Source organism: Sturnus vulgaris, chromosome 3 (genome assembly GCF_052056855.1).
Source record: "Sturnus vulgaris isolate bStuVul1 chromosome 3, bStuVul1.hap1, whole genome shotgun sequence".
Lineage (NCBI taxonomy): Eukaryota > Metazoa > Chordata > Aves > Passeriformes > Sturnidae > Sturnus > Sturnus vulgaris.
In genome coordinates this window covers 24,267,944-24,293,632 of record NC_142245.1, presented here as the reverse complement: position 1 = coordinate 24,293,632, position 25,689 = coordinate 24,267,944, and the positions used below count along the sequence as shown (strand labels likewise).

The 25,689-nt window shown below is 42.5% G+C and overlaps 1 protein-coding gene and 1 long non-coding RNA gene across 7 annotated transcripts in view; one reads left to right on the top strand and one right to left on the bottom strand.

The window, feature by feature from the left end:
* Nucleotides 1-25,689, top strand: part of TRERF1 (transcriptional regulating factor 1) — a 98,069-nt gene that overhangs the window by 66,370 nt on the left and 6,010 nt on the right. For 3 of the 6 annotated variants that reach the window (XM_014887399.2, XM_014887398.2, XM_014887400.2), the window contains exons 3-12: nt 2,050-2,147; nt 11,539-13,179; nt 13,786-13,835; nt 14,581-14,731; nt 15,666-15,914; nt 19,312-19,681; nt 20,249-20,309; nt 21,035-21,174; nt 21,855-21,958; nt 23,123-23,198. In XM_014887399.2, the coding sequence (XP_014742885.2) occupies nt 11,806-13,179; nt 13,786-13,835; nt 14,581-14,731; nt 15,666-15,914; nt 19,312-19,681; nt 20,249-20,309; nt 21,035-21,174; nt 21,855-21,958; nt 23,123-23,198 (2,575 nt within the window). In that variant the 5' untranslated portion in view covers nt 2,050-2,147; nt 11,539-11,805. The remainder of the gene's footprint in view (nt 1-2,049; nt 2,148-11,538; nt 13,180-13,785; nt 13,836-14,580; nt 14,732-15,665; nt 15,915-19,311; nt 19,682-20,248; nt 20,310-21,034; nt 21,175-21,854; nt 21,959-23,122; nt 23,199-25,689) is intronic. The other 3 variants (XM_088161213.1, XM_088161215.1, XM_088161214.1) reach the window with 3 other exon arrangements.
* Nucleotides 9,717-11,542, bottom strand: LOC148224229 (uncharacterized). The gene is made up of 2 exons (XR_015802199.1): nt 11,039-11,542; nt 9,717-10,879 (listed from the first exon to the last, which is right to left on the bottom strand). It is a non-coding gene; the product is annotated as an uncharacterized LOC148224229 (long non-coding RNA).

The following is a 25,689-nucleotide window of genomic DNA, read 5'->3' as shown; positions in this document are numbered from 1 at the left end:
CTTATTTCAACAGAGATTCATGGATTTGCTTAGAAAAGTTGTGAGCAGACAGGATGCAAGTGGGTGATGAATGGTTTGTGTTCAGGGACGTGCAGCATTTAGGCTCACGTTTGTTTCAAGATATGGGTGCACACAGGTTTTAGTTACTGGGGCTCAACACGATAATGTTGTAATCAGAAAGTCACCTAGATCCAAGAAAACCCATGTGATGCTACCAGCATTTACCATCAGCTGAGGAGTTCTGTTAAAGAAAGATGTTTTAGGCAGGTCAGGCTTTGTAAGGGGCTCTGCTTTCTCTCGTGGTGCATGCTTTGATAGGTCCAGATTGTTCTCTGCTGTTTTCTCTGGGCTTGGGGGGGAGGATGAAGGGGAAAGCAGACTGATGCTGGGCAGGACAAGGGAGTTGCTTGGGTTGTTTTCCCCCACCCTGCTGGATAACCAAGGGAGGGCACTTGTTCTGTGCAAGGATCTGCTGGACTTTGGGGGGTGACTTCTTGCTGTATGTGGCAGCATCGCAGTGCTTGGGACCCATGATCAGAGATTGTAAAGGAATAATTTTAACAAGTGAATGTAGCGTGACAGTGAGAGGAAGTAAATGTTGCTTGCTGTCACTGAGGTTATCTGTCATCATTGCTACATTTTCTTCTCAAGCCTGGAATGACTATCCAAAACCCAGCAGGGCTCAATGCCAATGAAGCCTTTTCCACTGCTATCAGTGAGCTGTGAATTGCACCCCAAGTTTCCAGTCCTGTTTCACAGAATCATAGAATACCAGGTAGGAGGGCACCTCGAGGACCACCTGGTCCAGTCTGGAAGACCTTGCATGTTTTTGTTTAACTCCTTAAGGTTCTTGTTACTGCGCTCTTGCAGCCAATTCTGGTCTTCCTGCAGGGTGGCTCTTCTTCTGAAGTGTCTGCTGCCCCGTTTAGTTTGGTATCTTTGGCAGATTTCATCAGGGTACATTTGATTCTGTCTTCCAGACCACTTATGAATGTGTTAAACAGCAATGGGCTCAGCAATGGGGGACTGCACTTGTGTCACTTTGCCCTTTGTGAATCCATGCTGGCTTTTCCCCATGACATGCTTCATCTGATTTGTGATAACCCCCTGCAGGATTTGTTCTGTAACTTTCCCCAGGGACTGAAGTATGGCTGATGGGTCTGTAATTTCTCAGGTCACTCTTTAAGCTTTTCTTGTGAATGGGGTGGCATTGGCCACCTTCCAGTCTTTTGGGATATCCCCCAATCCGCTTGACTTGTCAAAGATCACATAGAGTGGCCTCACAGTGATTTCAGCCAACGTTCTTAACACCCTCAGGTGCTGAGGGTCGTCCCTCAAAGCCATCCAGGCAGCAGCATTGACAAAAAGAGATGTGTTGTTTTCATTTAGGTAATTTAAGATGCCTTGTCTAGATACCTCTTCTGCACTGGGTGACAGCCTGATTGTATCTCCCACATCTTTGACTTTCATTAATCCCTCCCTTCCTGGTTGCTGTACCTGCACTTGTTTGTGTGATACTTTTCATGTAGGTTGCAAGCTCTGGGCTAGCAAATCTCCTTTCAGGGAGCATTCACCCAGCCTCTGGGTTCTGTCACAGCAGCATGAGGTGCTGTGAAATCCTTATGGTCTCTGCAATAGAGGCAAGGTGTTTTATTTATTGCATCAACATAACCCATTCTTCATTTTGCAGTAGGCACCAAGATGAGTAAGAAGAAAAGAGTCACTTACTTGTATTTCAGTCTGTAATTTGAAGGTCTGTGGATGTATACATCCTAGAGATTTGTCAACGAAGCAGTCTCTCACAATCAACAAGGGAAAGGGGTTCTTGGTTGTTCTTTAAAGGAGTTGGAGTGCTGATAGTTCCCCACTGCCACAGAGACTTAAAAGATAGAGTAACCTGGAGATACTGTATTGAATAGAAGCTAGTTTTTTGTTATGTTGCAATAGGAAGCTCATTGTCACAAATCTACTCATGCTTTGGGGCAAGCTGGTGCTGGGAGATAGTCACATGTGGGGAAAATCTAATTTACATTCTTTTGCTTTGTTTAGATACGTCACTTTGACATCACAGAATGAAAGCAGCATCAAGTCATATGGCAAAGACAGCACAAGAAGATACAAGAATCTCACAAATCCTCAAAAATCAGGTAATGTCAGAGCATCGTATATCCAGTTTTTCAAAGGCTATCTTATTTAATAAGGTTCAGTGCTTTTTGACTGTTTTTCAAAGTTTGAGCTTCTGAGTCTCTGTGAGTTGCTGATGGACTTCTTAAGTTGGGTTAGTTGTTGGCTGTGTATCTAAAATATTATTTTGTGTTCCACAATATGTATGACATAGGAGATATTTATATAATTTATACACATTTATATCTTATAGGACTACTTTGGCTGTATTGTCTCATACAGGCAAAAGGACATTAACTTAAGAAAAAAAGAAGCAGCAACCATGGTGATCAGGTTTTTTAAGCCATTGGATTTGATTTGGCTCCTTTGCTAGGCACCAAAATGGTGTATTTTAGAGGGATGGACTTCCCAGAGGGTCCTGCAGCTGCATTTCTCAAAACTCTCTCCTTTGGGGAGATACTAGGCTCAAAATAGCTCACTCCCCACTGAAAGCTTAGCCATATGCTATTTTCTACATACTATGACTTGTGCTTGGTTTTTTTGATTGTTTATCTGTCTCAGGATGTTTCCTCCTTGCCTGTTTTTGCAAATCCTAGCATATATTCTTTGACTGTTTCATAGCATTTCCAGTTACAGAAAAAGGCAATCGCATTGCACTCTGCAGAGCATAAACACTGCAGAGGTCAGGAGGAAACTGCTTAAGTGCATTACAAGGGTGCTCACCTTAAACTAAACTTGGAGGCTTATCATGGCTGTGGTCACAGCAATAGCTGATGGATTAATGTTTGAAAATTTCCCCCTCTCCCCCAAATCAACAGCAGTGACCAGAGGTTGTAATGTAGTCATATACAGTAACTGAATGAGGTCTGACCTCTCTGTCCTAAGTTCTTTTCATGTTTGGAGAACCAGGATCTTGCTGGGGAATAACAAGTGGCTCAGTTCAGTAATAGAAGTAAACTAAAATATGAAGCTGAAGACAATTTTGATGATAGAATGTGTTTATTTTCCAGGAAGTGTTTGAGAGTATTGCCCTTGATGTAGGACTCGGCAGAAGGGACAACAATTTGTCTCAACTAAGCAGTCAGTAAACCCAGGTTGGCTGAAGAGATTTCAAATCAAGTTTCACTTGATCTAATATGCAGTAAAGCATCAGCATATATTAAAAAATAAAACTACTGTGCATATCATAGGTGATCAGTCCCTTTAGCTGGTGCTGTCTTTGGTATGCTTTTTAGTTGCTTAGTCATGGAATATGCAATTCAAGCGCCCTTCTGGTCTTAAGTCAAGGCTTCTATTTTATTTTTATTTCTATTTCTAATCAGTATTATGAGGAGATCACATCATTTTATATTTGCCATTTTTATGAAGTAATGTGATACCTGCTTCTGCTGCAGTTCTCTGAACCCTTCAGAGTTCCTTGAAACTGTAACAGCAATTCACCAACAGCAAAGATAATCAGATTTGTTGAAGCAACCTTCTTTGTTTCTTTGGGACTCATGAAATTGTATCTTCCTTAAACTAAATTCAGCTAATGGCTTTTTTTATAAATCAGCCTCCTCTTCTTGAATAACCAGAATTCTGCTAGCTTGGGGGAAAAACCATTTTCAATAAATTACCAGTGCCTCAGAACGCATTTTTTACATAGATCAAAGCAAAAGGAAGATGTTTCTGATTGTTTGTCTTCCTCTTTTCTTCTCCCCTTTTTCTAGAGACTTTCCTGAGATGATCAACTGTTGTTTTTCCTGTTGAGTTCATTGGGTTAGGTGTTTGTTTTTTTGGCTGGCTTTTTTTAAACTTCATTGAAGTAGAGAAATTGCTCGGTTCCTCTTCCAGTGCCATCGTTGTTCTCCCCTCCCCCAAGTCCAATGTGTTTTTTATTAAACTGAATTAGGACATTCTAGTCTCTCTTAAGAGTGGAAATGGGAACAGCTTAAATGAGCAGCCACATGAGACTCAGCAGCCTTTCCAACTGCACTGCAGAAGCTTAGCTGCAAAGGGAATGATAATTTTTGAAGGATTTGTGCAACTGTTGAAGAACTACCAGCATTAATATTAAAAAGCAGCTAATCTGTTTTTCCTTTTCCATTTTAAGAGTATATAGCTTTCTTACTATGCTTGCTATAAAAATCAGTCTACTAAATATTTTGCTGCCTTTCAATCCTCTTCCCTTTTGTAATTCCTCTATTTGCATACTTTCTCATGTACCGAAGTGGGTTTTTTGTTGTTGGTTTTGCTTAAAAACGTCAACCTCTGGGTTTGAATGCAGATACGGGCGTGGGTTTGAGATCTCTGCCATTCAAAACCAGCCAAAACTGAAGTGCAGCAGAAACCATAGAAGCAATTGTATCCAGGATTGGGATGAAAAGGTTTTCATCCCTAAAAACATTTGTCCTTGAGGCAGCTGTGGAAGGTTTTTGGTCCTTGAAATCCATATTGCTACTTCAGTGTTTATTCTAACCAAAACAGCCATGAGCCCGATATCCTCTGACCCTCACTTTCAGTCTCTGCCTCTCTTTATTGCTGTATCAGATGTCTTCAGAATTTCTATAGATACTTAAAAGAAAAAAAAAAAAAAGGTGGAGCTTTGAGTTATTGTCTCACCTCTCTGTCCCTTTTCTGCTGCTTCACCCAGCCACCTTGCCTGGAATTGGAAATTATTCATTCTCTTTGACTATTATGCTGATTTTTTTCCACAGGCTTATATTCTTTGCCAAGAATAAAACAAACAAACAAGAAAAAAAAAAACAAAAAAAAGAAAACAAACAAACAAACAAAAAAATCCCCCCAAAAACAACAAAAAACCCCAAAACAAACAAAAAAAAAAGCAAACCAAGAGCAGGGGCTTGAACTCTGGCTACATGAAAAGTTATGAGGGCAAACCTGGTATCTAAACAACGCACACGAGCACGGGGCTCTCTGAAATATGCCACTCTTACTCTCCTAATTCCGTGCTTCTCAGCCTTCCAGCATTACTCTGAAGATGTAGGGACAGTGCCAGCTTTGCACCTGAGAGCTCTGTGTGTGCAGTGCAGGTGGGTCTGTTCTTGGGTAGCATTGCTTTACTTTTCAGAGCTGCTCCTCTGAGTGGGGTCACAGTGGTGTCGTGGCCAGCTGAAAACCCTGCCTGTCTGTGCCCAGCTTAGAGGCTGGGCTGTGGTCAGCTCATGGCTGGGCTGGTGGTGGCACTGGTGTTGGCAGAATTGCAGGCTGTCAGGGAAGGAGCTGCTGTTTATTCCTGTGTCTATCCTAAAGGAAGTCAGAGAGCGAGATGATGTGAGTGATGGCTGTCTTGGTTTAGGAATAGCTTGGCAGGAGATCTGACAGTTCTGAATAACAAAACAGGTCAATAAAAATATTCCCATAAAAAAGGCTAAAAAAATGAATAAGAGAAACACTGGTTTGTTTCTATGGAAGCTAAGTAGGGGAAAAAATTTAAATGAAAGAAGGGAAGAGAGAACTTGATTTTGGCTTTCATATTAGGTGAAGTTAAGAATGAAGGTTATATTCCAGTGGCAGAAAGACTCAAGAGAGCCCTGTCAGCCTGTGTGACTGAGGGGTGGTAATGCACGATTAAAACATGAGAACACACAGCAATGCCACATTTCTAAGCAGGCCTTCAGTGTTATAAAACACACTTTAGGCTGCTAAGGGTGGTGCTTAACTTTGCTTTAACAGATGTTTTATCATCCCAGAGGGAAGGAGGGACACGGAGAGGGCTGGTACCCAGCAAATGAATATCTGCTGATGCTGTTGCATGTGAGTGGCTGCAGATACTCTGTTCTGCAAAAGTTGGTTGAACATGGACAGGTGTGGGCCTTTTTGCCATCTTACCCAGTCTTCTTTTTTTCAAGCTAGCTAGTAATTAATCTATAAAAGCATGTAGATTTTTAGCTTAAAGGGACAGCTGAAAAACGAAGTTGGACAAACTGTAGGATCTAATTCCCTTTTGATACACAGCCATGCAGCCTACTGAGATGGGCTAGATTAGTGCTGTAATAACTCTACAGCCCTTTAGTGAGTCTGCTTCCTTCAGCATTTGCTCTCGTACAGTCTTTTGTCATCCCTCTCCATTAACTCAGTTCTGAAACTGGCTCTGACTGACATTCAGCTCTGGTTTTACAGCACACACCCAGCCCAACTTTTATGCATCGACTCTTTTGTAGTGGATGTCTTCTGAAATTCATGTGAATTCAGGCAGTTCAATTGTGTGACTGTCATTTGATCTGTAATTTTACTTGAGTTGAAAAATTCTGCGGGTTTTGGCTTCTCTGGTGTGTGATGGAGCCAGAAGTGTTTATTTTATCATCTTTTTAGTATTTCACTGCCTGTTGTCTTCTCTAAGTTTATAGAATGGCCTGGGTTGGAAGGGATCTTAAAGACCATCTAATTTTAGCCCCTTGCTGTCAGCAGGGACACCTTCCACTAGACCAGGCTGCTCAGAATGCCATCCAGCCTGGCCTTACACACTTGCAGGGATGGGACATTTGCAGCTTCTCTGGACAATCTGTTCCAGTGCCTCATCACCCTCACAGTAAAAAATTTCTTCCTAGTATCTGATCTAAACAGACTGTCTTTCAGTTTGAAGCCATTCCCTCTTGTCCTGTCACTACATGCTCTTGTAAAAAGTCCCTCTCCATCGTTCTTGTAGGTTCCCTTCAGGTTCTGAAAGGCCACAATTAGATCACTGCAAAGCCTTTCTTGTCCAGGCTGAACAATCCCAAATCTCTCAGCATTTTCTCATGGGACAGGTGCTCCATGCCTCTAAGCATCTTGGTTGCCTCCTCTGGATTCCCTCCAACAGGTCCATGTCCTTCCTGAGCTGAGAACCCTGCAGCTGCTTCTGGCCCTACAGAGATAAAGTTTACAAAGGAGAAAAATTGGATCACCTTTATTGAAGACTGATACTTTCTTCCACTTCAAGCTTACCAGAATTGAGTTATGGCATGCTTCCAGGAGAGACTATTTGTATTGCCTTTCAGTTACTTGTGTTTGAAGGGGGAGACAGCTGGAGTGTGTAAAGGCATTTCAGCCAGCTTGGCGGGCCCCTGGCTTTCAGTCTGGAGAGTGGAGCTGTGCAAGTTGCAGGGGACCTTGTCGAAACCATGAGAAAAGAGTTGGAGCAAACCCTTGTCTCTGTTGAAATCAATTGAACTACCATTAGCATGAGTCCAGATTTCATCCATAAACTTAAGTAGGGTATTTCTCTTTCTAGGCAGCCTACAGAAACGTTTCTGTCTGTTGGCATTTATTTTCATGTTTCTTTGTAATGATTGTGTAATTGGGATGTATCTGTAATGTCAGAAATGTAATAGGTTAAGTAGCATAAATGGCTGTTAGGAGGAGAAGAAACACAGAACTGCAGAACCGTGTTTGCTTTAAACTCCTACCAGTTTAGTTGTTTAGTTTAACCATTTAGTAGTCAGAGCTGTTGTGATAAATGGCAGTGATTGGTGTTTAGGCACCAGTGCTAAACACAGAGGAGAAGAAACACCCTTTTTTTCCTTTCTCTTAAATGGAAATCATTCAGTATGCTGCTAATGGCTTCTCAGTTAGCCAGAGACTAGCTTTGGTGCTTCTGAGCCTTAATGATGTCATGATAGACTCTGGTTTTAATCTGACAAGAAATGTATACTTCTTAGCATTTTGTTAAAGCTGATAGCAAATGCTGTGTATACAGCACCAAGCCCTTGAATTTAGGGCTTTAGCTCAAGTACTAAAAAAACCATTTGGTATCTAAGGGACTGGTTGATTACTGATTATACTTTTATCAATGTGCATATCTGGGGGTTTTTTTCTATTACCTGAAGGTAGAATAACAATGCTTTTTAAACATTTGCATTTTTTCCCTCTAGATCAGTGATGCCTTTGAAAGGAATGTTTTCATCTTCCTTTTATTTTTATTTTGGGGGAGGGGAGATGGGTGTTTGAAAACAATGCAATTTTTTTTCAAATGTGATGCTCACAGTGACTAAACATTCCAGTCCTTTTGTGACTGGATTTATATTTTAATATAATACCCCGCTATATTTTTTTCAGCTTTTTACAAATGTTTCTATATGACTCTGATGAAAACTCTGTAATCTACCTGATAGCAGCATGTCCCATGTCTCACACCAGAGCTGAGTTGAGGATGCTAGAGCTGCTGGAGAGGAAATTATAATGAACCATTTTAAAATTTTTATTTTTATTCTGAGAGAGGGGAGGAAAGGTGTCTGTGCTAATGCCACAGATATAAGAGCTCTTGACTGCTTTCCAGTGTCCTGAGACCTGTGACAGGTGAAAGGGTGCAGTAAGTGGAATTCGGTGCATGCCCAAGGGACAGCACTTTTTGTGGTGGCTACAGCACTAGCTGTGGCTGCTGGTACCGTCCACAGCATCTGCCACCATGGTGCTCCTGCCTGCTCATGGCTCCTGAGAAGGGGTCAGGGGCCTGGTTGGCCCCTTGGTACAGTTTTGTGATGAAATCAGGTTGTTTGCTGCCTTAAGACTCTTAGTGTTCTTACTCCTTGAATTCCTGTGGTCTTTTAATTGTTTCCTCGAGACATTTGTTCTCCCTCACTGGTTTGTATTGTTTCTTGTCCTTTGACTAATACTTGTCACTTCAGACTTTAAAAAGAAGGGCCAAACTCAAGGAACTTGGTGTAAATTACAGGTCTGTTAATAGGTGAAATGGGAACGCAAAAGGTGTAGCTATTGATCCAGTAGTACTGTTTTTATGGGAAAATGTGTTCTGAGCATCTTGACTGAGCTTCCTTAACTTGGCAGGCATAATAAGAGATGCACGTTCCCTCTCTTCCTCTAAACGTTGATGGCCTTCCAGTGTGAAACACCACACAGTGTTTATTTTTATGCCCTTTTAATGTTTTGTGGAGGGTTTGTTTAGTTTCCCTTCATAATTTTTAATAGGAAGTCTTTGAAGTTGGATTGTGGATGAAAAATCCTGTTGGCAGCCTGACTATTCATTGTTGACTCCTATCTTCTTTAATTGTTCATCTATAAAAATCTGGAAGGGAGTGTGTTCAGAGAAACTGTGAAGCAATGTATATTTCTGGAAAGGGGAAATAAACTTGCAATTATTCTCAGCTATTATTTGTCACGTGAAGATGTTACATACTAATGGTTGCAGATGGTTTACACAAAAACTATACACACTGCAAGCCCTCTTCATTGGGAGCTATGGTTTTCTGTTATACATTATGCTAGAATGGAAAAGGTTTTTTTCTGCCTGCAGCTATGTATTACCCTTATTCGCTGTTGCTAGCACAAACTCTCCTTGCATCCAGCAATGGTTAAAATTTTCTCCGTCAGTGACTTCACATTTATCCACGTAGATGGAGGATTCTTCTAAGGTTACAAAGGTAAGGACATCAGTGTGCAGGAGTCTTTGGTGGAGAGCACTGCAGAAAATCCGATGTGAAGGAGGCAGAGTTAAGGTTTTGGTTTAATATTTCTGTGTTCTTGTTCAAGTTCAGGATCTGCTTGTATTTTAAAATGTATTTATGAATGCGTAAGCATATTGTACCCTGATGCATGTGTGTGACTGTAGACACGGTGATTGCTTCATATTGTGGAGTAGTAAAACAATCCTATCATGTGCTTATGTGTTTTTTATTCTTCAAAAACAATACAGACATCTGTAAAATGTTATTTGAATTACAGTTTATACAGTAAAAATAAAGGCTGCATTCAGTATAAATTTGCCTGCTAAAATCATTCAACACAAAGAAGGAAGGGTGAGAAGGTAGAACAGAAGTCAGAGTTCAGCATTCCTGATGTGACTGGTCAGAAAAGATATCAATTGACTGGTTTGATCTAGCAGACAGACTCCAGGTCAGCCAGTCTCACCTGCATCCCTGGAAAGGTGATGAAACAACTCATCCTGGATGTCAGCTCCAAGGGTGTGGAGGAAAAGAAGGTTATCAAGGGTAGTCAACAGGGATTCACCAAGGAGAAATAATAGCTTGACCTGTCTGATAGCCTTCTGTGATGGAACGTCTGGCTGTGTGGATAGATGAGGGGAGAGCAGTGCCTACCTTGACTTCAGCAAGGCTTTTGACACTGTCTCCCATAACCTCCACCTAGGTGAACTCAGGAGGTGTGGGTCAGATGAGTGAGGTGGATTGAGAGCTGGCTGAAGGGATGGTCCCGGGGTTGTGGACAGTGGTGCAGAATCTGATTGCAGGACCATTGCTAGTGGTGTTCCCTGGGGGCCAATACTGGGTCCAGCCTTGTTCAGCTTATTTCTCAGTGATCTGCATGAAGGGACAGAACGTACTCTCAGCAAGTTTGTTGATGATACAGAACTGGGAGGAGTGTCTGTTTGCCAGAAGCCTCTGTAGCTATTCAGCAAGAGCTGGACAGACTGGAGACTTGGGTGGAGAGGATCTTAATGAAGTTCCATGAAGGCAGCTTCAGGGTCCTGTACCTGTGGAAGAATAACTCCCTAAAGCAACCCAGAGGGCTCAGCTGCTGGGAGGCAGCACTGTGGAGAAGGACCTGAGAGTTGTGATGTACACAGCAAGCTGTCCATGAGCCAGCAGTGCCCTTATGGCCAAGGAGGCCAAAAGTATCCAGGAAAGCATGAGGAGGAGCACTGCAAGATTTTTTGCCCTAGTGGGGCCTCATCTGAAGTACTATGTCCAGTTCTGGGCTCTCTAGTTCAATAAAGGCAAGGAAATACTGGGAAGAGTTCAGTGGAGGGCTGTGGAGGTGATAACGGGACTGGAGCATCTCTTATGAGGAGGGGCTGTTTAGCCTGGAGAAGAGAAAACGAGATTTTATCAATGCACAGAAATATCTTAAGGGCAGGTATCAAGAGGATGGAACCACACTCTTTTCAGTGCTGCCCAGCAACAGAACAAGGGGCAGCAGGTAAAACGCAGGAAGTTCCTAAATATGAGCCATCCATCCTTACTTTGAGGGTGTCAGAGCACTGGAACAGGCTGCACAGAGAGGCTGTGGAGTCTCCTTCTCTGGAGATATGCACAGGTGAACCTGCTTTAGAAAGGGATTGAAGAGATGATCTGCAGAGGTCCTTTCCAACCCCAGCCATTCTGTGATTTTGTGAGTCTATGACTTGGCTTGATGTCAGCTGTCTGACTAAAACTAGTCATGAGGGCACACTATATGGCCAACTAAAACTGCTTGAATGTTTATATACTTCAGGGGAAAAGACAGTTTTGAAGAATAAGCTTTTATTGGTTTGGCAGAATGATTTTATCAGAGCACTAGAGAAGAGGCAAGATAATAAGATGAGATGAAGTAATCTAACTGCTCTGAAATAGCCCAGCTGCTACAATTTTGCATCTGATTATGTATTTCAAACGAGAAGATTTTATAGTTTCCTTTGAGGCAATAACAATAACAGTTTATGGAAAGAGCCAGCACTTACCTTGTCTTTCTCTTACTCTGCAGGTGCTTGGCACACTGAACTTAGTGATCTGTGTAGGATTTGTGCTGTGGTCCATTTATTGAAGATGTGAAACAACATCGAGTCTGAGATTGGAATTACTGACAGACTGGAGGAAATTTTAGTCCTTGTGATGCACGTGGACATGTTGAATTAAAAGTAACTCTAGCTTCTTCTCCCTTCCCCTCCCTTCCCCTCACTCAGCTATCTCAGGGTTCATAGAGATTTCAATGGTTTGTGTGCCTGTAAGTTTGGAACAGAAGTGACCAAAAATGGGGGACCAGCAATTGTATAAAACTAATCATACTGCCAACAACAATGAGAACTTGTACTACGAACAACACCAAATGAACTCCCTTCCATCTCTAAATCATAGCTATGGGACATCTGTTCTGGATGCTCCCCAGGCGTCCCCTCTCTCCCCTCCATTTCCCCAAGATTCAAGGGACAGTATAGCTTTGCCTGTAGGTTCGAAAAGTCTTGGGTCGATGGATACATCTAGACAAACCAGTTGGACACATTCTGGCTCAGGAAACCACGTCCCAGCGAGGAACAGTTTGAATAATCAAAGCGCAATGTGGAGCCCCCTCGGGCAGGGGGAGTCCCATGACGGATACCAATATTCCTACCCTCAACCCAGTGAAAACCGATCGCAAAAAATTACCAGTGGGGCCCTGCACAAATTGGACTCCTTTACACAAGTATTTGCTAACCAAAATCTGAGAATTCAAGTCAGCAACATGGCTCAGGTTCTGCACACCGAGTCTTCGATGGTGGATAATTCTGGTGACAGTGCGCTCAGGCAGCTGCTGTCCCAGAAGCCGGCGGTTGAGCAACAACCCGTAACTTCCACCGTGCAAAGATACCAACCACTGCCACAGCAAACACACCAGAATTTTGCAAGCACACAGCAAAAGCAACAAATGCAAGTCATGCAGCACCAACAGTTGTACTATGACTACCAGCAGCACTTATCGCAGATGCAGATGCATTCTGCCTTCCAGCAGGGACAGGCGCACGTTCCGCAAATGCAGTCCCAGCAGCTCCTGCCGCAGCAGATGCAGCACTTGCAGCAGCCCCAGTACTACGCTCAGCCCCAGCAGGGACACCAGCGCCTCTCGATCCAGGAGATGCAGCAGCAGCAGCCAGCTCGGCAGCAGCGGCAGTGTCCAGTGCAGATCGCTCAGTATTACCAAACACAACCTGTCATGCAGCAGTTACAGCAGCAGCAGCAGCAGATGCAATTGCCGCTTCCTCCGTATCACAGGGAACCCGATCCAAAGACTGTGCATGAGCCACACCAGTACTCTCAGGATCCCAGTCATCCTGTGCAGCTTATCCAGCTGGGAGCAGTGCCTCAGTATTGCTTCCAGGATCCCCACGAACAGTACAGGCACTTGTACCCCCAGAGCTTACTGCAGCAGCAGCAGCAAGACCAGCAGAAGCAATACCTGAGCGAGAGCAGAGTGCCATCCCTGAACTCCCACATCGGCCTCACGCCACCAGAGACCGCTGAGGATCCTGCACGGCAGGAGATTAACTCTGTAGGTAATGCTGTCCCTCATCGAACTCTTTTGCCACCCTCGGGAGTTCATCTGAACAACAAAAGCTCTCAGCAAGACTCCCCCAGCACCACGTGGCCTCAGGTAGGTGGAATTTTAGATCCATGCCCAGCCAAATTTGTATGCGGAAGAGTAGCAAAGTGTGGAAATGAAGCGGTTTCAGCAGAGGCACAAAGTTAGGATGTGAGCTGTGGGCATCTCTGCGATGGGGAACTGCTGGGAAACCTCATTACCAGACTTTTGTCTACAGCTCTGGGTTGGCTTCGGGCCAGGCTGGCAGCAGCACAGAACTGTTGCTGCAAGGCTGCTGCTTTCCTTGTGAGAGGCTTTGGGAAGTTCTGCCTCAGTTTCTGGGGAGGAGGGACCCAGTTACAACAAAGCCTTCCTGCTAAGTTTTCAACACGTCAGGCTCACTTGTTCAGGAGCAGCTACTAGTCAACTCTATTTCCAAAAGTAGTGCTTCTAGGTCAAAGCAGAGGCTTCAAACAGCAAGTGAGTGAAGAAAACTTGAACTAGTAGTGCTCACAGAGGAGATTTGATGTCTGGCTCTCAACTCAGAGGCTTTTAATACTAGTGAAATTGTATGCAAAATGCAGACTTAATACTGTGAGGACCTTCATTTACACAATATTGCCTGAAAAATTATTTTCTCAACTTTTTCCTCTCTTTTCCATTCTCCTGTTTTGATAGCAGGTGCAACTGTCAGATGGCAGACTGCAGCCACTGTCCCCAGAACAAAGGTATTTTTAAAAGATTCTTCTTGTCTTTTTAATTAAACATGAAAAATGCAAAGGAGATCTGTATTTAGAGGGAAAAGCACACAGTCTGGGTGTGTAATAATTGTTGCTGTTCTAGAAAAACCTTTAGTTTTGTGCTTTGTGATTTATAAGTTTGTATGATTTCTGGCATCCCCCCATAGCAATAGACTCAAATAAATGCTTTCTTTATATTAAAAAAAAAGAAAAAAAAAAAAAAAAAGTAAGGGAACCAAAGAAAAACCAAAAGCAGGGGAGCTCCAGTGTTGCATTTATAAGAAAAGGGATGCTGTGTGGTCTGAATTTCTATCTTTGGTAGCAGAGATCTTCTGTTTGTTTCTTAAGGTCTCACCTCTGAAGGGCCAAGGTGTCCATCAGAGTGGTTGCCTACCATAAATTAGAGGCATTGTGTCCAAGTACTTGTTAATTGCTATCACAAGTGGGGAAATGCAGATGTCATGGTAGATCTCATGGCTCTCAGATTTTCTGTATTGATGAGCATGTCCTGCTCAAAACTTCCCTTTTCCCCGTCTTGAGAGCAGCTGATCTAGGTTATTGGCCACATATTCCACTGCAGTCACCATGTGCTTACTTGTGACTTCATTACCATTTAGCTGTAAAATTTTATTAACTTCCTTGATTAAAAAAGCTCCCTCTGCAACAAAGGGAACATGCCAAACTAATGTTATTTCTTCTGTTCCATGCTTTAAAAAAATGAAAATAAAAATAGTGGCCAGAACAGAGAAACACTTCCTGAGAGAGCTGATGCGAAGAACAAGCTACTGTGTTCAATATGCTTGAAGGAATTTAAGAGTTTGCCTGCTCTGAACGGTCACATGAGGTCACACGGAGGAGTAAGAGCATCTCCTAACTTCAAACAGGTAGCAGTCCATTTGACTTCACTATTTGGCACAGTCCTTTTGTGTTGATGTTTGCTTGCTTTGCCATGCTTTGCTTTGCTGTCAAAACTTGTTCTTCTCAGCACTGTTTTGTTATGTCATACCCCATGGAAGTAGAAATGCACATAATTGTGTTAGTTTGTAGGCCAGAAGTCCTGATTTGAAGACAGAGGCAGTGGTGGAGGACAGATCAGTGTCTGTCCTTCTCTCTTCCTCTGCATGTTACAGAACACCCTACCAAGTCATGTCAGGAGTGTCTAATTTTTTTCCTCCTCATGTTTGTTTATTATATTAGAAATACCAGGAACATCAAGTCTTCCTTATTTTCATTTGAGCTACTTGGATGACTAAGGAATATTTATTGGAAGCCTTCCCAGGCTTTAACTGGAGGAGCAGAATTGTTGAATCTTTGACAGCTTTCTTCCAAAGTGTTTTAGTTGTATAGGTATCAACAAATACCAAACCAAAAATGTGTTTGAGTTGCTCTGCATAAAAATAACTTGCCCTGTCAGTCAGTCTTTATCCTGATATTTTAGAAACTCTGTCCCAACAGGGAGTACTATGGGAAGGCAAAGAGCTACCAGAGTTCCACAGATCGTGTTTTTGTTTTTAGACGGGTTATGGAGAATTCTGTGTTTGTAGTGATAAAAAGAGACATGTTTGTCTCCCCTCCTGCAAGTTACCTTGCAGAGATGCTTCGGGTGATCATTTGTCACCAAGACTGAATCCTATGCAGGAGTCACAAGTAGCCTGCCAGCTTCATTTGAGGCAAAGAGAAAGTCCCAAGAAGGAACACTGTTGTGTGTTTTGTAACCCTGGCCACTTCTTTTCAGCCACGGTGCACACGTTGTGTAGTGCATCGATCCAGAAGCAGCGCTGCCTCACTCGGGCTGAAAGCCTTTAATTGTCTGTGCAGGATGAAGGAGAGAAACCACCCCAGCAGCCGCTGTCTAAAGAGGTGGATGGCCTCGCGCCCATCGTCATGCCAGTGTCTGTCCCTGTAAAGCTTCTGTCACCTGAGCCCAGCACGCAGCCCTCTGCCAGCACTGCCACAGTCACAGACAAGCCTGCCAGCTCTGTGTCAGATGACGAGATGCCCGTTCTCGTGAAGATGACTTACTCTCCACCGTGCAGTCCAAAAGTGGCCAACCCCTGCTCATCCTCTGTGAGTGCTGTGTTTCTTGCCACTAACTGTCCTGTGCTTGTTAAATCCCTTTGCTTGTAGTGCTGCTACTTTCTAAAACATCTGTATTTTAGAATATTTTCTGGAATCTTTATGATTCCTAATAAATAAAAAAGTCCTGTAGCATCAGAGCATTTCTTCCTCAATCATTTGAAAATACTAATTTTCCTTTGCTGAGGCAATCAAGATCTCAGTTGAAAACAAATAATTTGAAATTGGAATGTGGTATTCTTTCATCCCACTAGAACAAAGGGATTTACTATCTTTTTACTGGTTTTGTTTTTTCCTTTTCAGGCTGCTTCATTGTTATGTTATTGCTTAAAATCGGCAGTTTTATTTCTTCCTGTTTTCTGAAGTCAGATATATGTGCTTCTCATTTCAGCCAGAGTGCAGTGCTTAGGCTGTGTGCTCTAAGCAATATGAAGCTCAGAGTTTTGCAGTGAAGTAATTTTTCCCTTTCTCCCTGCATGCACATCAGCTCTAAGGGTTAATCACTGGGATTTCTGATACAGGAAAAGTAGCTCTGCTTAGTGCTTTCATTTCACTTATAAAACTGAAATGGTCAGGCAGCACGAGGAATTGATGAGTGCTTGAATGAGATGTGAGAATGCTCATTATTATTTTCCTGAAGGAGTCCTGGAGCAAGCACTATTTATTTCATGTTCCGGTGTAGAAATGGATTCTGCTCATTCCTTCAAATCCATTTTGGCAGACTACACCATGATAAGGGATTACTGGGGAGTATAAGTACTGTATGGTATTATCTGTACTATGCAGAGAAATATCCTTGTGATATTTTTGATTTTCCTTCTTCATGTGAGGCTGATGGACAAATGAGGAATCAGCATTGTACCAGCATGGGTGACTCCTGACAATATTCACTCTTGACTCTTTATTCAGACATAGCCACTAATTTTAAATATATATAATAGATACAAGTATATATACAATCTTTCCTCTCTTCCTTTAAGACAGAGGTTTTACGTACAAACTTCCACTTTACTGTGAAAGCCATCATTTCGCAATACTTAGTAACTCAGCAATAGAATTTTTCATTTCTATTTCTAGTTCCTCTAAAGAATAGGGACAGTCTTTTCTGAATCCTCAAGCTCTGAGTGGGAGATCTTCTCTAGAGACACCAGAGTAGGTGGCTTGGGCTTGTGTATTTCTGCAACGTATATAAAGTGACTGTGATTAAATCTGCCAGTGTTTGGTGAAATGAACATTCATTCCCTCAAAATTAGCTTGCGGTCTCTGTTACTGCCCGGGCAAACCAAACTCATGCAGTTCCCTCTCTGGACCCTATCTTTTATATAAGCAGTAGGATTGGAAACGTTAAAAGATCAAAAGATCCACAGTTTCTTCCTCTTCTGTAAAGAGATTGTGCCGTTGAAGAGGGATTTGTTAATACCAAAGAACTGAAGCTGTGTTGCATTTATTTATACTGTGCTTTGAGCTGTCCAGAAAAACTCCCACAAAACTCATGGAATCAGTAAAATTAAACAGCAAAAAGGAATTAAACATTCAGTGAGGCTGAATGGGAAGCTGAGGCTAGCACTCAAGTGAGGTCCATCAGGATCTACCCAGAGTGGACCTGTCAAGGTTCAGCAGCAGGGCCCAAAAGTATGCATTCTGTCTTGGATAATGGGAATCAACTAGTAGAACTTCAGGAAAGTAAGGGTCGTTCTTCAGGGGTGGTTCTGCAGTGAGAGCCCCTGGACACCACTTTCTCCTTTACTGCCCATGTGACCTTTTCTGAAGCCAGTGTTGGCATAGGTGTGCTCTAGGTGAAGCAGTGTAGGAGTTGGAGGTGTTTGGGATTTCTAAGATGTTGCATTGGTTTGCTTTACACTTGTGTGAAAGGACCACCAGCTCTTTCACACTTAGGGAGCAGAACAAAATGAACCCTAATCAAAGACTTAGATCTGACCTTCTGGGTCTCTTTTTTAGGTTTTGGGTTTGGATTTTTTTTCCTTGAGTTTAGGGGCTTTTTCCCCCTTTCTTCTGTATGAACACTAAATGTTCACCACCTTGATGGACTTTATCTGTCATTACAGGTAACTTCCACTGTTCTGAATGTCCATTATCAAAAAAATTCTCTGCAAAGCTGCATTTTCTTCCCAGCAGAAGAAAACCTCTTCCAAAACTAAATTTTTTTTACAGAGGAAAAAATGTCAACAGCTGTTGGAGAGGATGCAGCCATGATCTAACAAAGAGGACAGGACCTCTGTAATCAAAAACATTTCCTCAAGCTGGAACTTATTAACATAAGGGATAAAGGGTGACAGTGGTAATGCTTGTTTAACATGATTTTTATTGAGTGAATGTGATTCTCAAGAACCACCCATGGTGTAAAGATGTATGTTGTCTAAACATACATTGTAGTAATTTGCTTTATGTGGTAGTAGAATTTACCAGATGATGCAGACATTCTGGAGCATTGCTGTCAAAATTTTCTTTCCCAAATTTATTCTAAAGATGGCCTACAGCCTAAGTATCTAAAATCAGTACATTTAATAATACTGTGTTCATCTACCAGCTTCTGGGTGTTCTTAAAACACAACCTGAGGACCTGTTTCTTCCTACCTTATCCCCACTCTCCCAAGAAATCCAGATTCCAGGTTTGCATAAACTCTGTGCCTTCTTCTTCTCTATTCGCTAGGGATTTGTTACTGAATTATTTTTAGCATTCAAATTTTAGAAGTCTGGACATGTTAACAGTGTGTGAATTTCCCAAGTGGTCATCTACTACCCGTTTTTCTCCAAGGAAAGAGGAGAGAGTTAAGTTCAAGATTTGTAGCAGCTGGACTGTAATCAAGCTGATGGGAATGCAGTGATAAGAGGCAAAGAATTTGAATTTATTACATTTTTCTTCCTTTCCTTCTGCTGAGTACTGCAGTAATTTCACTGAGCTCATGTGTCCTTCCTGGTCTCGCTAAATAAATGCATTAGAAAACCTCTCATATAAAGTTTCTAATAAACTGTAACTGGGTAATGAAGTGTCTCCCACCAGCTTGTGTGCGTGTTCTGTGCAAACACAAGTGCCCAGAGTGTCTGGGTAACAATGAAAAAGGATCTGGGAGAGCAATTCCCTGCACTTTCAGAAGCTGACAGCAGCCTCTCCATGTCTGCCTCTGTGGCTCAGCCCTACCTTGATCCAGAGGGCTTGCTGCTGGAGGTGAAGAGTAATTCGTCCTGGCTTTTCTCACTCCCCTGAGGTTTCTGTGTAGTGCCAGACACTGTACTGGCCAGAGTTATTACAGTGGTACTGCCTGGTGGTAACAGCTTTTCTGTGGTCATTGCCCAAAGCTGTAGAGGATTGTGTGCAAACCACATTTAAGCCTGCCTGAATGATGAGATTCTCTGTGTTTTCTTTTAGGAAACTAGCAAAAAACCTCATCCAAGCGCTGTAAAATTGGAAGAAAACTTCAAGCCGTTGCAGGACAAGAAGAAGTATCGGCACAGACCCGAACCTCTCTTCATCCCTCCTCCTTCCTTCAACCTCAGCATGTCGCACTCTGGTGCCACTCTGTACCAGAGCCAGCTGCGCTCTCCCCGTGTCCTGGGCGATCACCTGCTGGACCGGCCGCACGAGCTGCCCCCCTACACTCCGCCGCCCATGCTCAGCCCCGTCCGGCAAGGCTCGGGTCTCTTCAGCAGCGTTCTCACTTCTTCTCACAGCGCATCGCACGCTCAGCTCCCGCTGACTCCGCTGACTCCCACTCCACGGGTGCTCCTGTGTCGGTCTAGTAAGTATTGCATTTACAGAGCAGCAGTAAGGACAAAGGAGAGACCGATGTACCTCTCTTCTCGTGTCACCACGTTGATGGGGTTTTGTGTGGGCTCACATGAATGGCCAGTTCTGCTACTTCACAGGAAAAGTCCATTTTATTGGCAGTTTGCCTTGGATTTTGTGAAATTAAGGCATAAAGGGAATAGAGGAGCCTAATCTGCCAGTAAGGCTGTGATCATTCCATGGGGTCTGCCTCAAGAAAGGACCACCTTGCCTCTCATTACATCTGGGCCTTCTGAAGTGGAAGAAAAAGACCCAGTTTGAGACATGGGGTTCATGTTAAATATTTGTTGTTCAGTACTTCACAAGAAAAGGTGTGTGATCACTCAGAATCAGGACAGTAGAAACCTCTGCTAGTTCAGACATTACCTATAAAAATTTAGACTGTTTCTAAGTATCGATAAAGGGTCGTTTTTGCATCATAGACTGGAGGAATGTTGGTGCTAGTAGGGAGGTGGCAGTGCAGCCTGGGAGGGTCACCAGCAGCACAACAGTGATACTCAAATTCCAATATCTGTTTCAGATAGTATTGATGGAAGTGTCATTCCGGTGACGCCTGGGCCTGGAGAACAGACTGTTGAACCGTAAGAAAAACAGTATTTTTGTCACCGTTTTTATAGATTAGCTCCAACCTCGAGCCTGTGGCCTGAAGTGTTTTGAAATACTTCAGGAAGTATTCAACTGCCTGAAATCATGTTGAGCTGGATGCATTTAATGTTTCTGTGGATGGTGGCTAAGGACATTTGGAGCAAAGTGGCTGTGGAAGATTAGGGTGTCATGGCTCAAAGTTAGTGATGGCTGGGAAGAGTGCTGTGAGGAAAACATGCCAATCCAGTACTCTTGCTTTTGAATATATATATATAAAGAGTGGAGCTTTAGAGTGGTGATGTTACCTGGCAGGTTCCCCAGGGCAAAGTGCAAACAGGGCTGTCCCTCCATAGTAATGGCTCTTTTTGTTCTCTGCTGAAGAGTACCATTCTCTGTGGAACAGAAATTTGCTGTTTCTGATGTCTAGCCTCTTTGCTAGTCATGCATATAAACTAGCTTGGGTTGTCCCTAAGGTATGATGTCTCAGCATGGCTTAAATTGCATATTGAAATTTTTGTTTTTCCCCAAGAGATCAGTTCTCTCTAGTATTCAAAATACTTATCCCACTGGGAGTAAAGCATTGCATAAAGCAATCTGACACAATTTCCTGCCACTTCAGTGCAATAAAAATTTTGTTGGAAATAAAGTGAACACTAATCTGACTTTTGTTTTTTCTATACATTGTGTAGTTGAATACTTACTTACTTATTCTTCTTTGTAGACGAATCAATATTGGGTCCAGGTTCCAGGCTGACATTCCTGAGCTGCAGGACAGAGTGCTAATGGAGAAAGATGTGCACGAGGCTACTTTGGTTTGGAAACCATGGCCAGAACTGGAGAACAAAGTCTTCCAACAAAGAGGTACAATGACTTGCCATTTCAGAAGTTCCTACGTCAGCCTGTGCCTGTTGGAGAAATGTGCATTGATTTCTTGTGTCTGTACTGAACAAAACGTTCAAGAGAATATTAATTGCTGAGAGTGCAGAGCAAGAGACTAGAACTACATGGTATAGATTCAGAGCAGCAGCATTATATAGTGGCATTTAAAGGGAAGTCTGTTTGAACTGTTTTCTGGCAGCCAAGGGGGAAAGGTCATCGCTGGGAAGTTGGGTACTGAACTGCCTGGTAAATGCAGAGGTCACAGCTGAGAGGAAGCTGATGGATCCTGGGCCTGTCCTGTGACCATAGTTGAGAGGAAATGTGGCAGGCTTGGTGGGTTCTACCAGTCCTGAGCAGAATTTTTTCTTGCTTCTAGCGTGGTTTATTCTGTTTCTCCACTCTGGCTGGAGCCTTCTTGGCACAGCAACGTCACTGGTGTGTGCAAGTCATTGCCTCACAGGCAGATCTCAAGGATGTGCTCTGTTACATCCTCTCCTCAGTGATCCTAAAACAAAGAGATGAGATGCTGAGGAGAAAAAGTGTAAAAGAATCTGTTGGCCTGAACTATGTAGTCTTTGAGGGGCATTACAGAATCCTTGGCTCCAGATGTTTGACTGACAGGCTACTGTATTAGCAGTAAAATGTTGACTTGTTTCTGACAGTGGAAGACCTTTTAAATATGAGCTGTTCCAGTGTGTTACCTGGTGGAGGAACTAACTCAGAATACGCTTTGCACTCTCTCTTTGAAGCAAAAGGAGATATTATGGTAAGATAAAAAAGCTGAAAGGGGAGATATGATCCTCTTCTGCAGATAAATTAGCATGCTTTATTAAATGGATTTAGATATGGTTATATAAAAAAGATTTCTGATTGATTTGAAATGATGCTTTAAACATCCTGTAACATTTTTGGGGAATGACTTTTCCCTTTATTCTCTAATAAATTTAAATTTCAAAGCAGTGCCTCTCTGAAGGCTTACTGTATATTTCATATAGATAAGATTACTTAGTTTATAGCCTTGGGGCTTTGAATGTCTCCCAGTGCTTGCTCCAGCCCTGATATTTCACAGGCTTTATATTTGGTCACAGAGAGCTTAGTCCTCCTCTAGCCCTTATAAAAAAAAACTTTTTTGGAGCCGCAATCACATCTACTTATTTGTTCAGAACTGTGAGGTAATTGCACACAGTTCTTATATAAATAATGCATTTCAAATATTTGCATTAGTTTAGTGATGAGAATGTTATTAACTAAGGCAAAACATCCATTTAGCTCAGTGTTAGGGAAAGGCAAGGCCCCTTGCACCAGTTCCTGGAAAGCCAATATAAAACTAAATGCAACAAAACATGGGGCTGGAATGAGTCTCACTGGATTGGCTAATACAGTGGATTTTAGCTTGTGTCCCAGTTTCTTTAGGCTCTGTTAGCTGTATCTGAGGGGTCTGAGAATGTCAGGATGTGGAATTTGCTTTACAGAGAGTCTGCATTTTCAGGGGAAAAATTTTAGGGATCCATAAATCCTCTGATTTCCTGATCTGAAGGACGATTAGTTATACTTGCAGTCATTCCTGAGAGATGTTGACCTACAAAGATATTCCAAAATATTTTATGCTATAAATATTAATATTAATTAACATTATCAAGTCAAATACTATAAATGTATTTGTTTGTGGCAAGCAGAAGGGAGGGAGGGAGCTGGAAGTTGCTAAGTAATAGTCACATTTGTGCTCATTAAGGCAGGACAGGTGCACATTAGGTGCTCTTCTGTGTGGTACAGTGTTAATGGGCCTCGGAGTAATTTGATGTGATTTTATATGACAGAAGAAAGGGAGAAAATTAACTCGTATCTTCATACTGAATAGTCTTCTAAATGCAGTTTTATGCCACAGCTGATTGCTTTTCCTAATTCTGTTTTTCCCTGCTTTTTCATTTAGGTTGCTCTTGAAAAGCTGCTGTTGAGAAAGCCAGTGAGATTGAAGTGCCATCCTTTGTCAAATTACCACTATGCCGGTAGGTTTCCTTGTGATCTTTCTATCTGTTACACAGTCCAAGCCTGGCATCCCAGGCTGGAGCATGGGATCACGTTGTACTCTCTGTGGTCTGCTGCAGGGATGGCAGCATTTAGTAGAGATGATGTGGACAGTGCCAAGGGTACTCCCAGAGCCGTTTGTTGCAAGTTTAGCAGTTTTATACATGACTGACAATGTACAGAAGCTTTGCATCCATGTTGCTGTGTAGGAGTCTACGGATTTAAAACTGCCTCGGGTGATGCTTTTTCTCTTTTAAACTGAAATTTGACAATTTAATCTCCTTTTAAAACTGCTGCTATTTGTAATTTATAATTTAATATCACTAATGTCTCAATTTTCTGGTACATAAACAATCTGCCATCCTGCCTGCTTCCTCCGAGGTGATGGTGCACAATAAATGAATATGATGATCATGAGCATCCTTCCAAAGAGGCAGGGCTGTAATTCTCACTAGGATCTTAGCGCTGCTTACAGAGCCTCTGTGTGGGGATCTAGCCAGAAAAGTCTGGGTTGATGACTTGTTTCATAAAACATAGCAAGAACTGCATTGTGGTGTGAAACAGAAGTGAAATACAAATGTGGTGTTAAACCACTGGACTTCAGTTGTGTCACTTGAGCAGAGATGGCAAATGTCTCTCCTCTGCAGCCCCACATGCTATTGCTTAATGCTTTAATGTAGTGGCTGACAACTGCTGAGACACAGAATGGGGTTTTATTATAAGACATTTAGAACTTCATCTGCAGTTCAGGCTCAGTAGGAAACAAGCCAAGAGTCTTCTGGTGGTCAGTCAATCACAGTGTCCAAGGTCATGTACTCATTTCAGTTAACAGTCACTGTGCAAAGTAAGTGTACAAGCAGTGTACTTCCTGGCTGCAGCAGCCCACTGGAAAGATTTTCAAGTAACAAGAAGTCTTTGTAAAGCAACTCCTTCTTGGCCTGAGAACAAGAACAGAAACGTGTTTGATGGTAGCTGATAATGACAGTGAATAAACGTGAACGTTAGGTTTTGTCTGAGGGAGGTGCTTGGGTGCCTTTGATAGCAGCTCTATTGCAGTCCAAAGGGTGGACATGGGAATGGGAGGAGAAAGAGGACATGGGAATGGGAGGAGAAGGAGGACATCAGCCAGGAACTTTGATCAGGGTCTCTTGCCTGAAGAGATGACATCAAATCACATGTGTGAGACAGTTCAAGGACATGAGAGCAGGAAGATGAGGAGATACCCACAGCCTCTTCATCAGTAAACAATCAAATTAGCAGAACAGATAAGAAATTTCTGTCTGTGTGGCAGAGGAGGAACAGTCTTTACTAAAGCAACAAAAGAGACGGTTTTGTTTAATCTTTCACATGAGATGATGCTAATCCTTGGTATCTAGCACTGAGACCTGTGGACACCTTTGAATCCCCATTTCTTAAGCAGGACAGGAAGTTTGGTTGTGCTTATCACAGCATGAAATAAGATCTCAGTCTTATTTAAGTCTGGATTTAAGTGCCATAAAATAACAAGACAAAGCACTACTTTCTAATGCTCTTGCATGCAACATGTGATTGCAACTTACAGCATTGCTCTAGCACTGTGCAGCCGCTCTTGAATAACAGTTTATTTCTGATTGATAATGAGCCACTCGAGGCATATGAGAATTTTTCACAATCTAGTGCATGAATAGCTTTAATATGACTTCAAGTGGTATCAGTTTGGGAAAACTTCATGTTTTCTCCTCCATCCTTAGAAATCATGGCTCTCAGGCTTGCCATATTTAAAGGTGGAATACATGGAAACAGAGCATGCCACTTACTCATGAGAATTAACTCATTAGAGTACCACAAGCAACAGATACCCAAACTCATCCTTAGCATTGCCTTTCAATGAGGGTACAGGCAAATAGCTCACCTTTGAAACTTGTTGGCTTCTGAAGGAAGCCACTTGTAAAACTTGAGGATTTTCTGTTGTGTACCCAGACAGTTGAACATGCTGGCTCCTTGGAAGAACACCCTAATCTCTGCCCTAAGACTTTGCCGTCTGTCAGGATGGTGTTTTAGGAAGGGAGAGGGAGCACATACCTAATACAAGAGAGGCACTGTTGCAAACATTTGAATTGTTCTCCTTTGAACAGTGGAGTTTCTCAGATCTGAAGTTCTGCAGTGAGAACAGCAGGAGAGATGGTCTCTGACATAGGGCACTTTAGGCAGTCTGGAAGCTTCTTGTATGTGCTGTGACAGGGTTGTGGGTCAGACACAGCATATGTTGTACATAGTGGATTTCAGCTACCTCTCCATGGGGCTCCCTGGGTGTACATGTAGCCCCCCCCCAGAAACCCAGAAATTGGGCCCAAAGCACACAAATGAGTAGAAGATACTTCATGTCAGTTAATCAGTGCAAAAACACTACAGCAGGTAAAATAAAATGTAGAATAAATACCTAAACATAAAGATCAGCTTTAAAATTTGATCTGTATTCTAAAGCCCCAAATT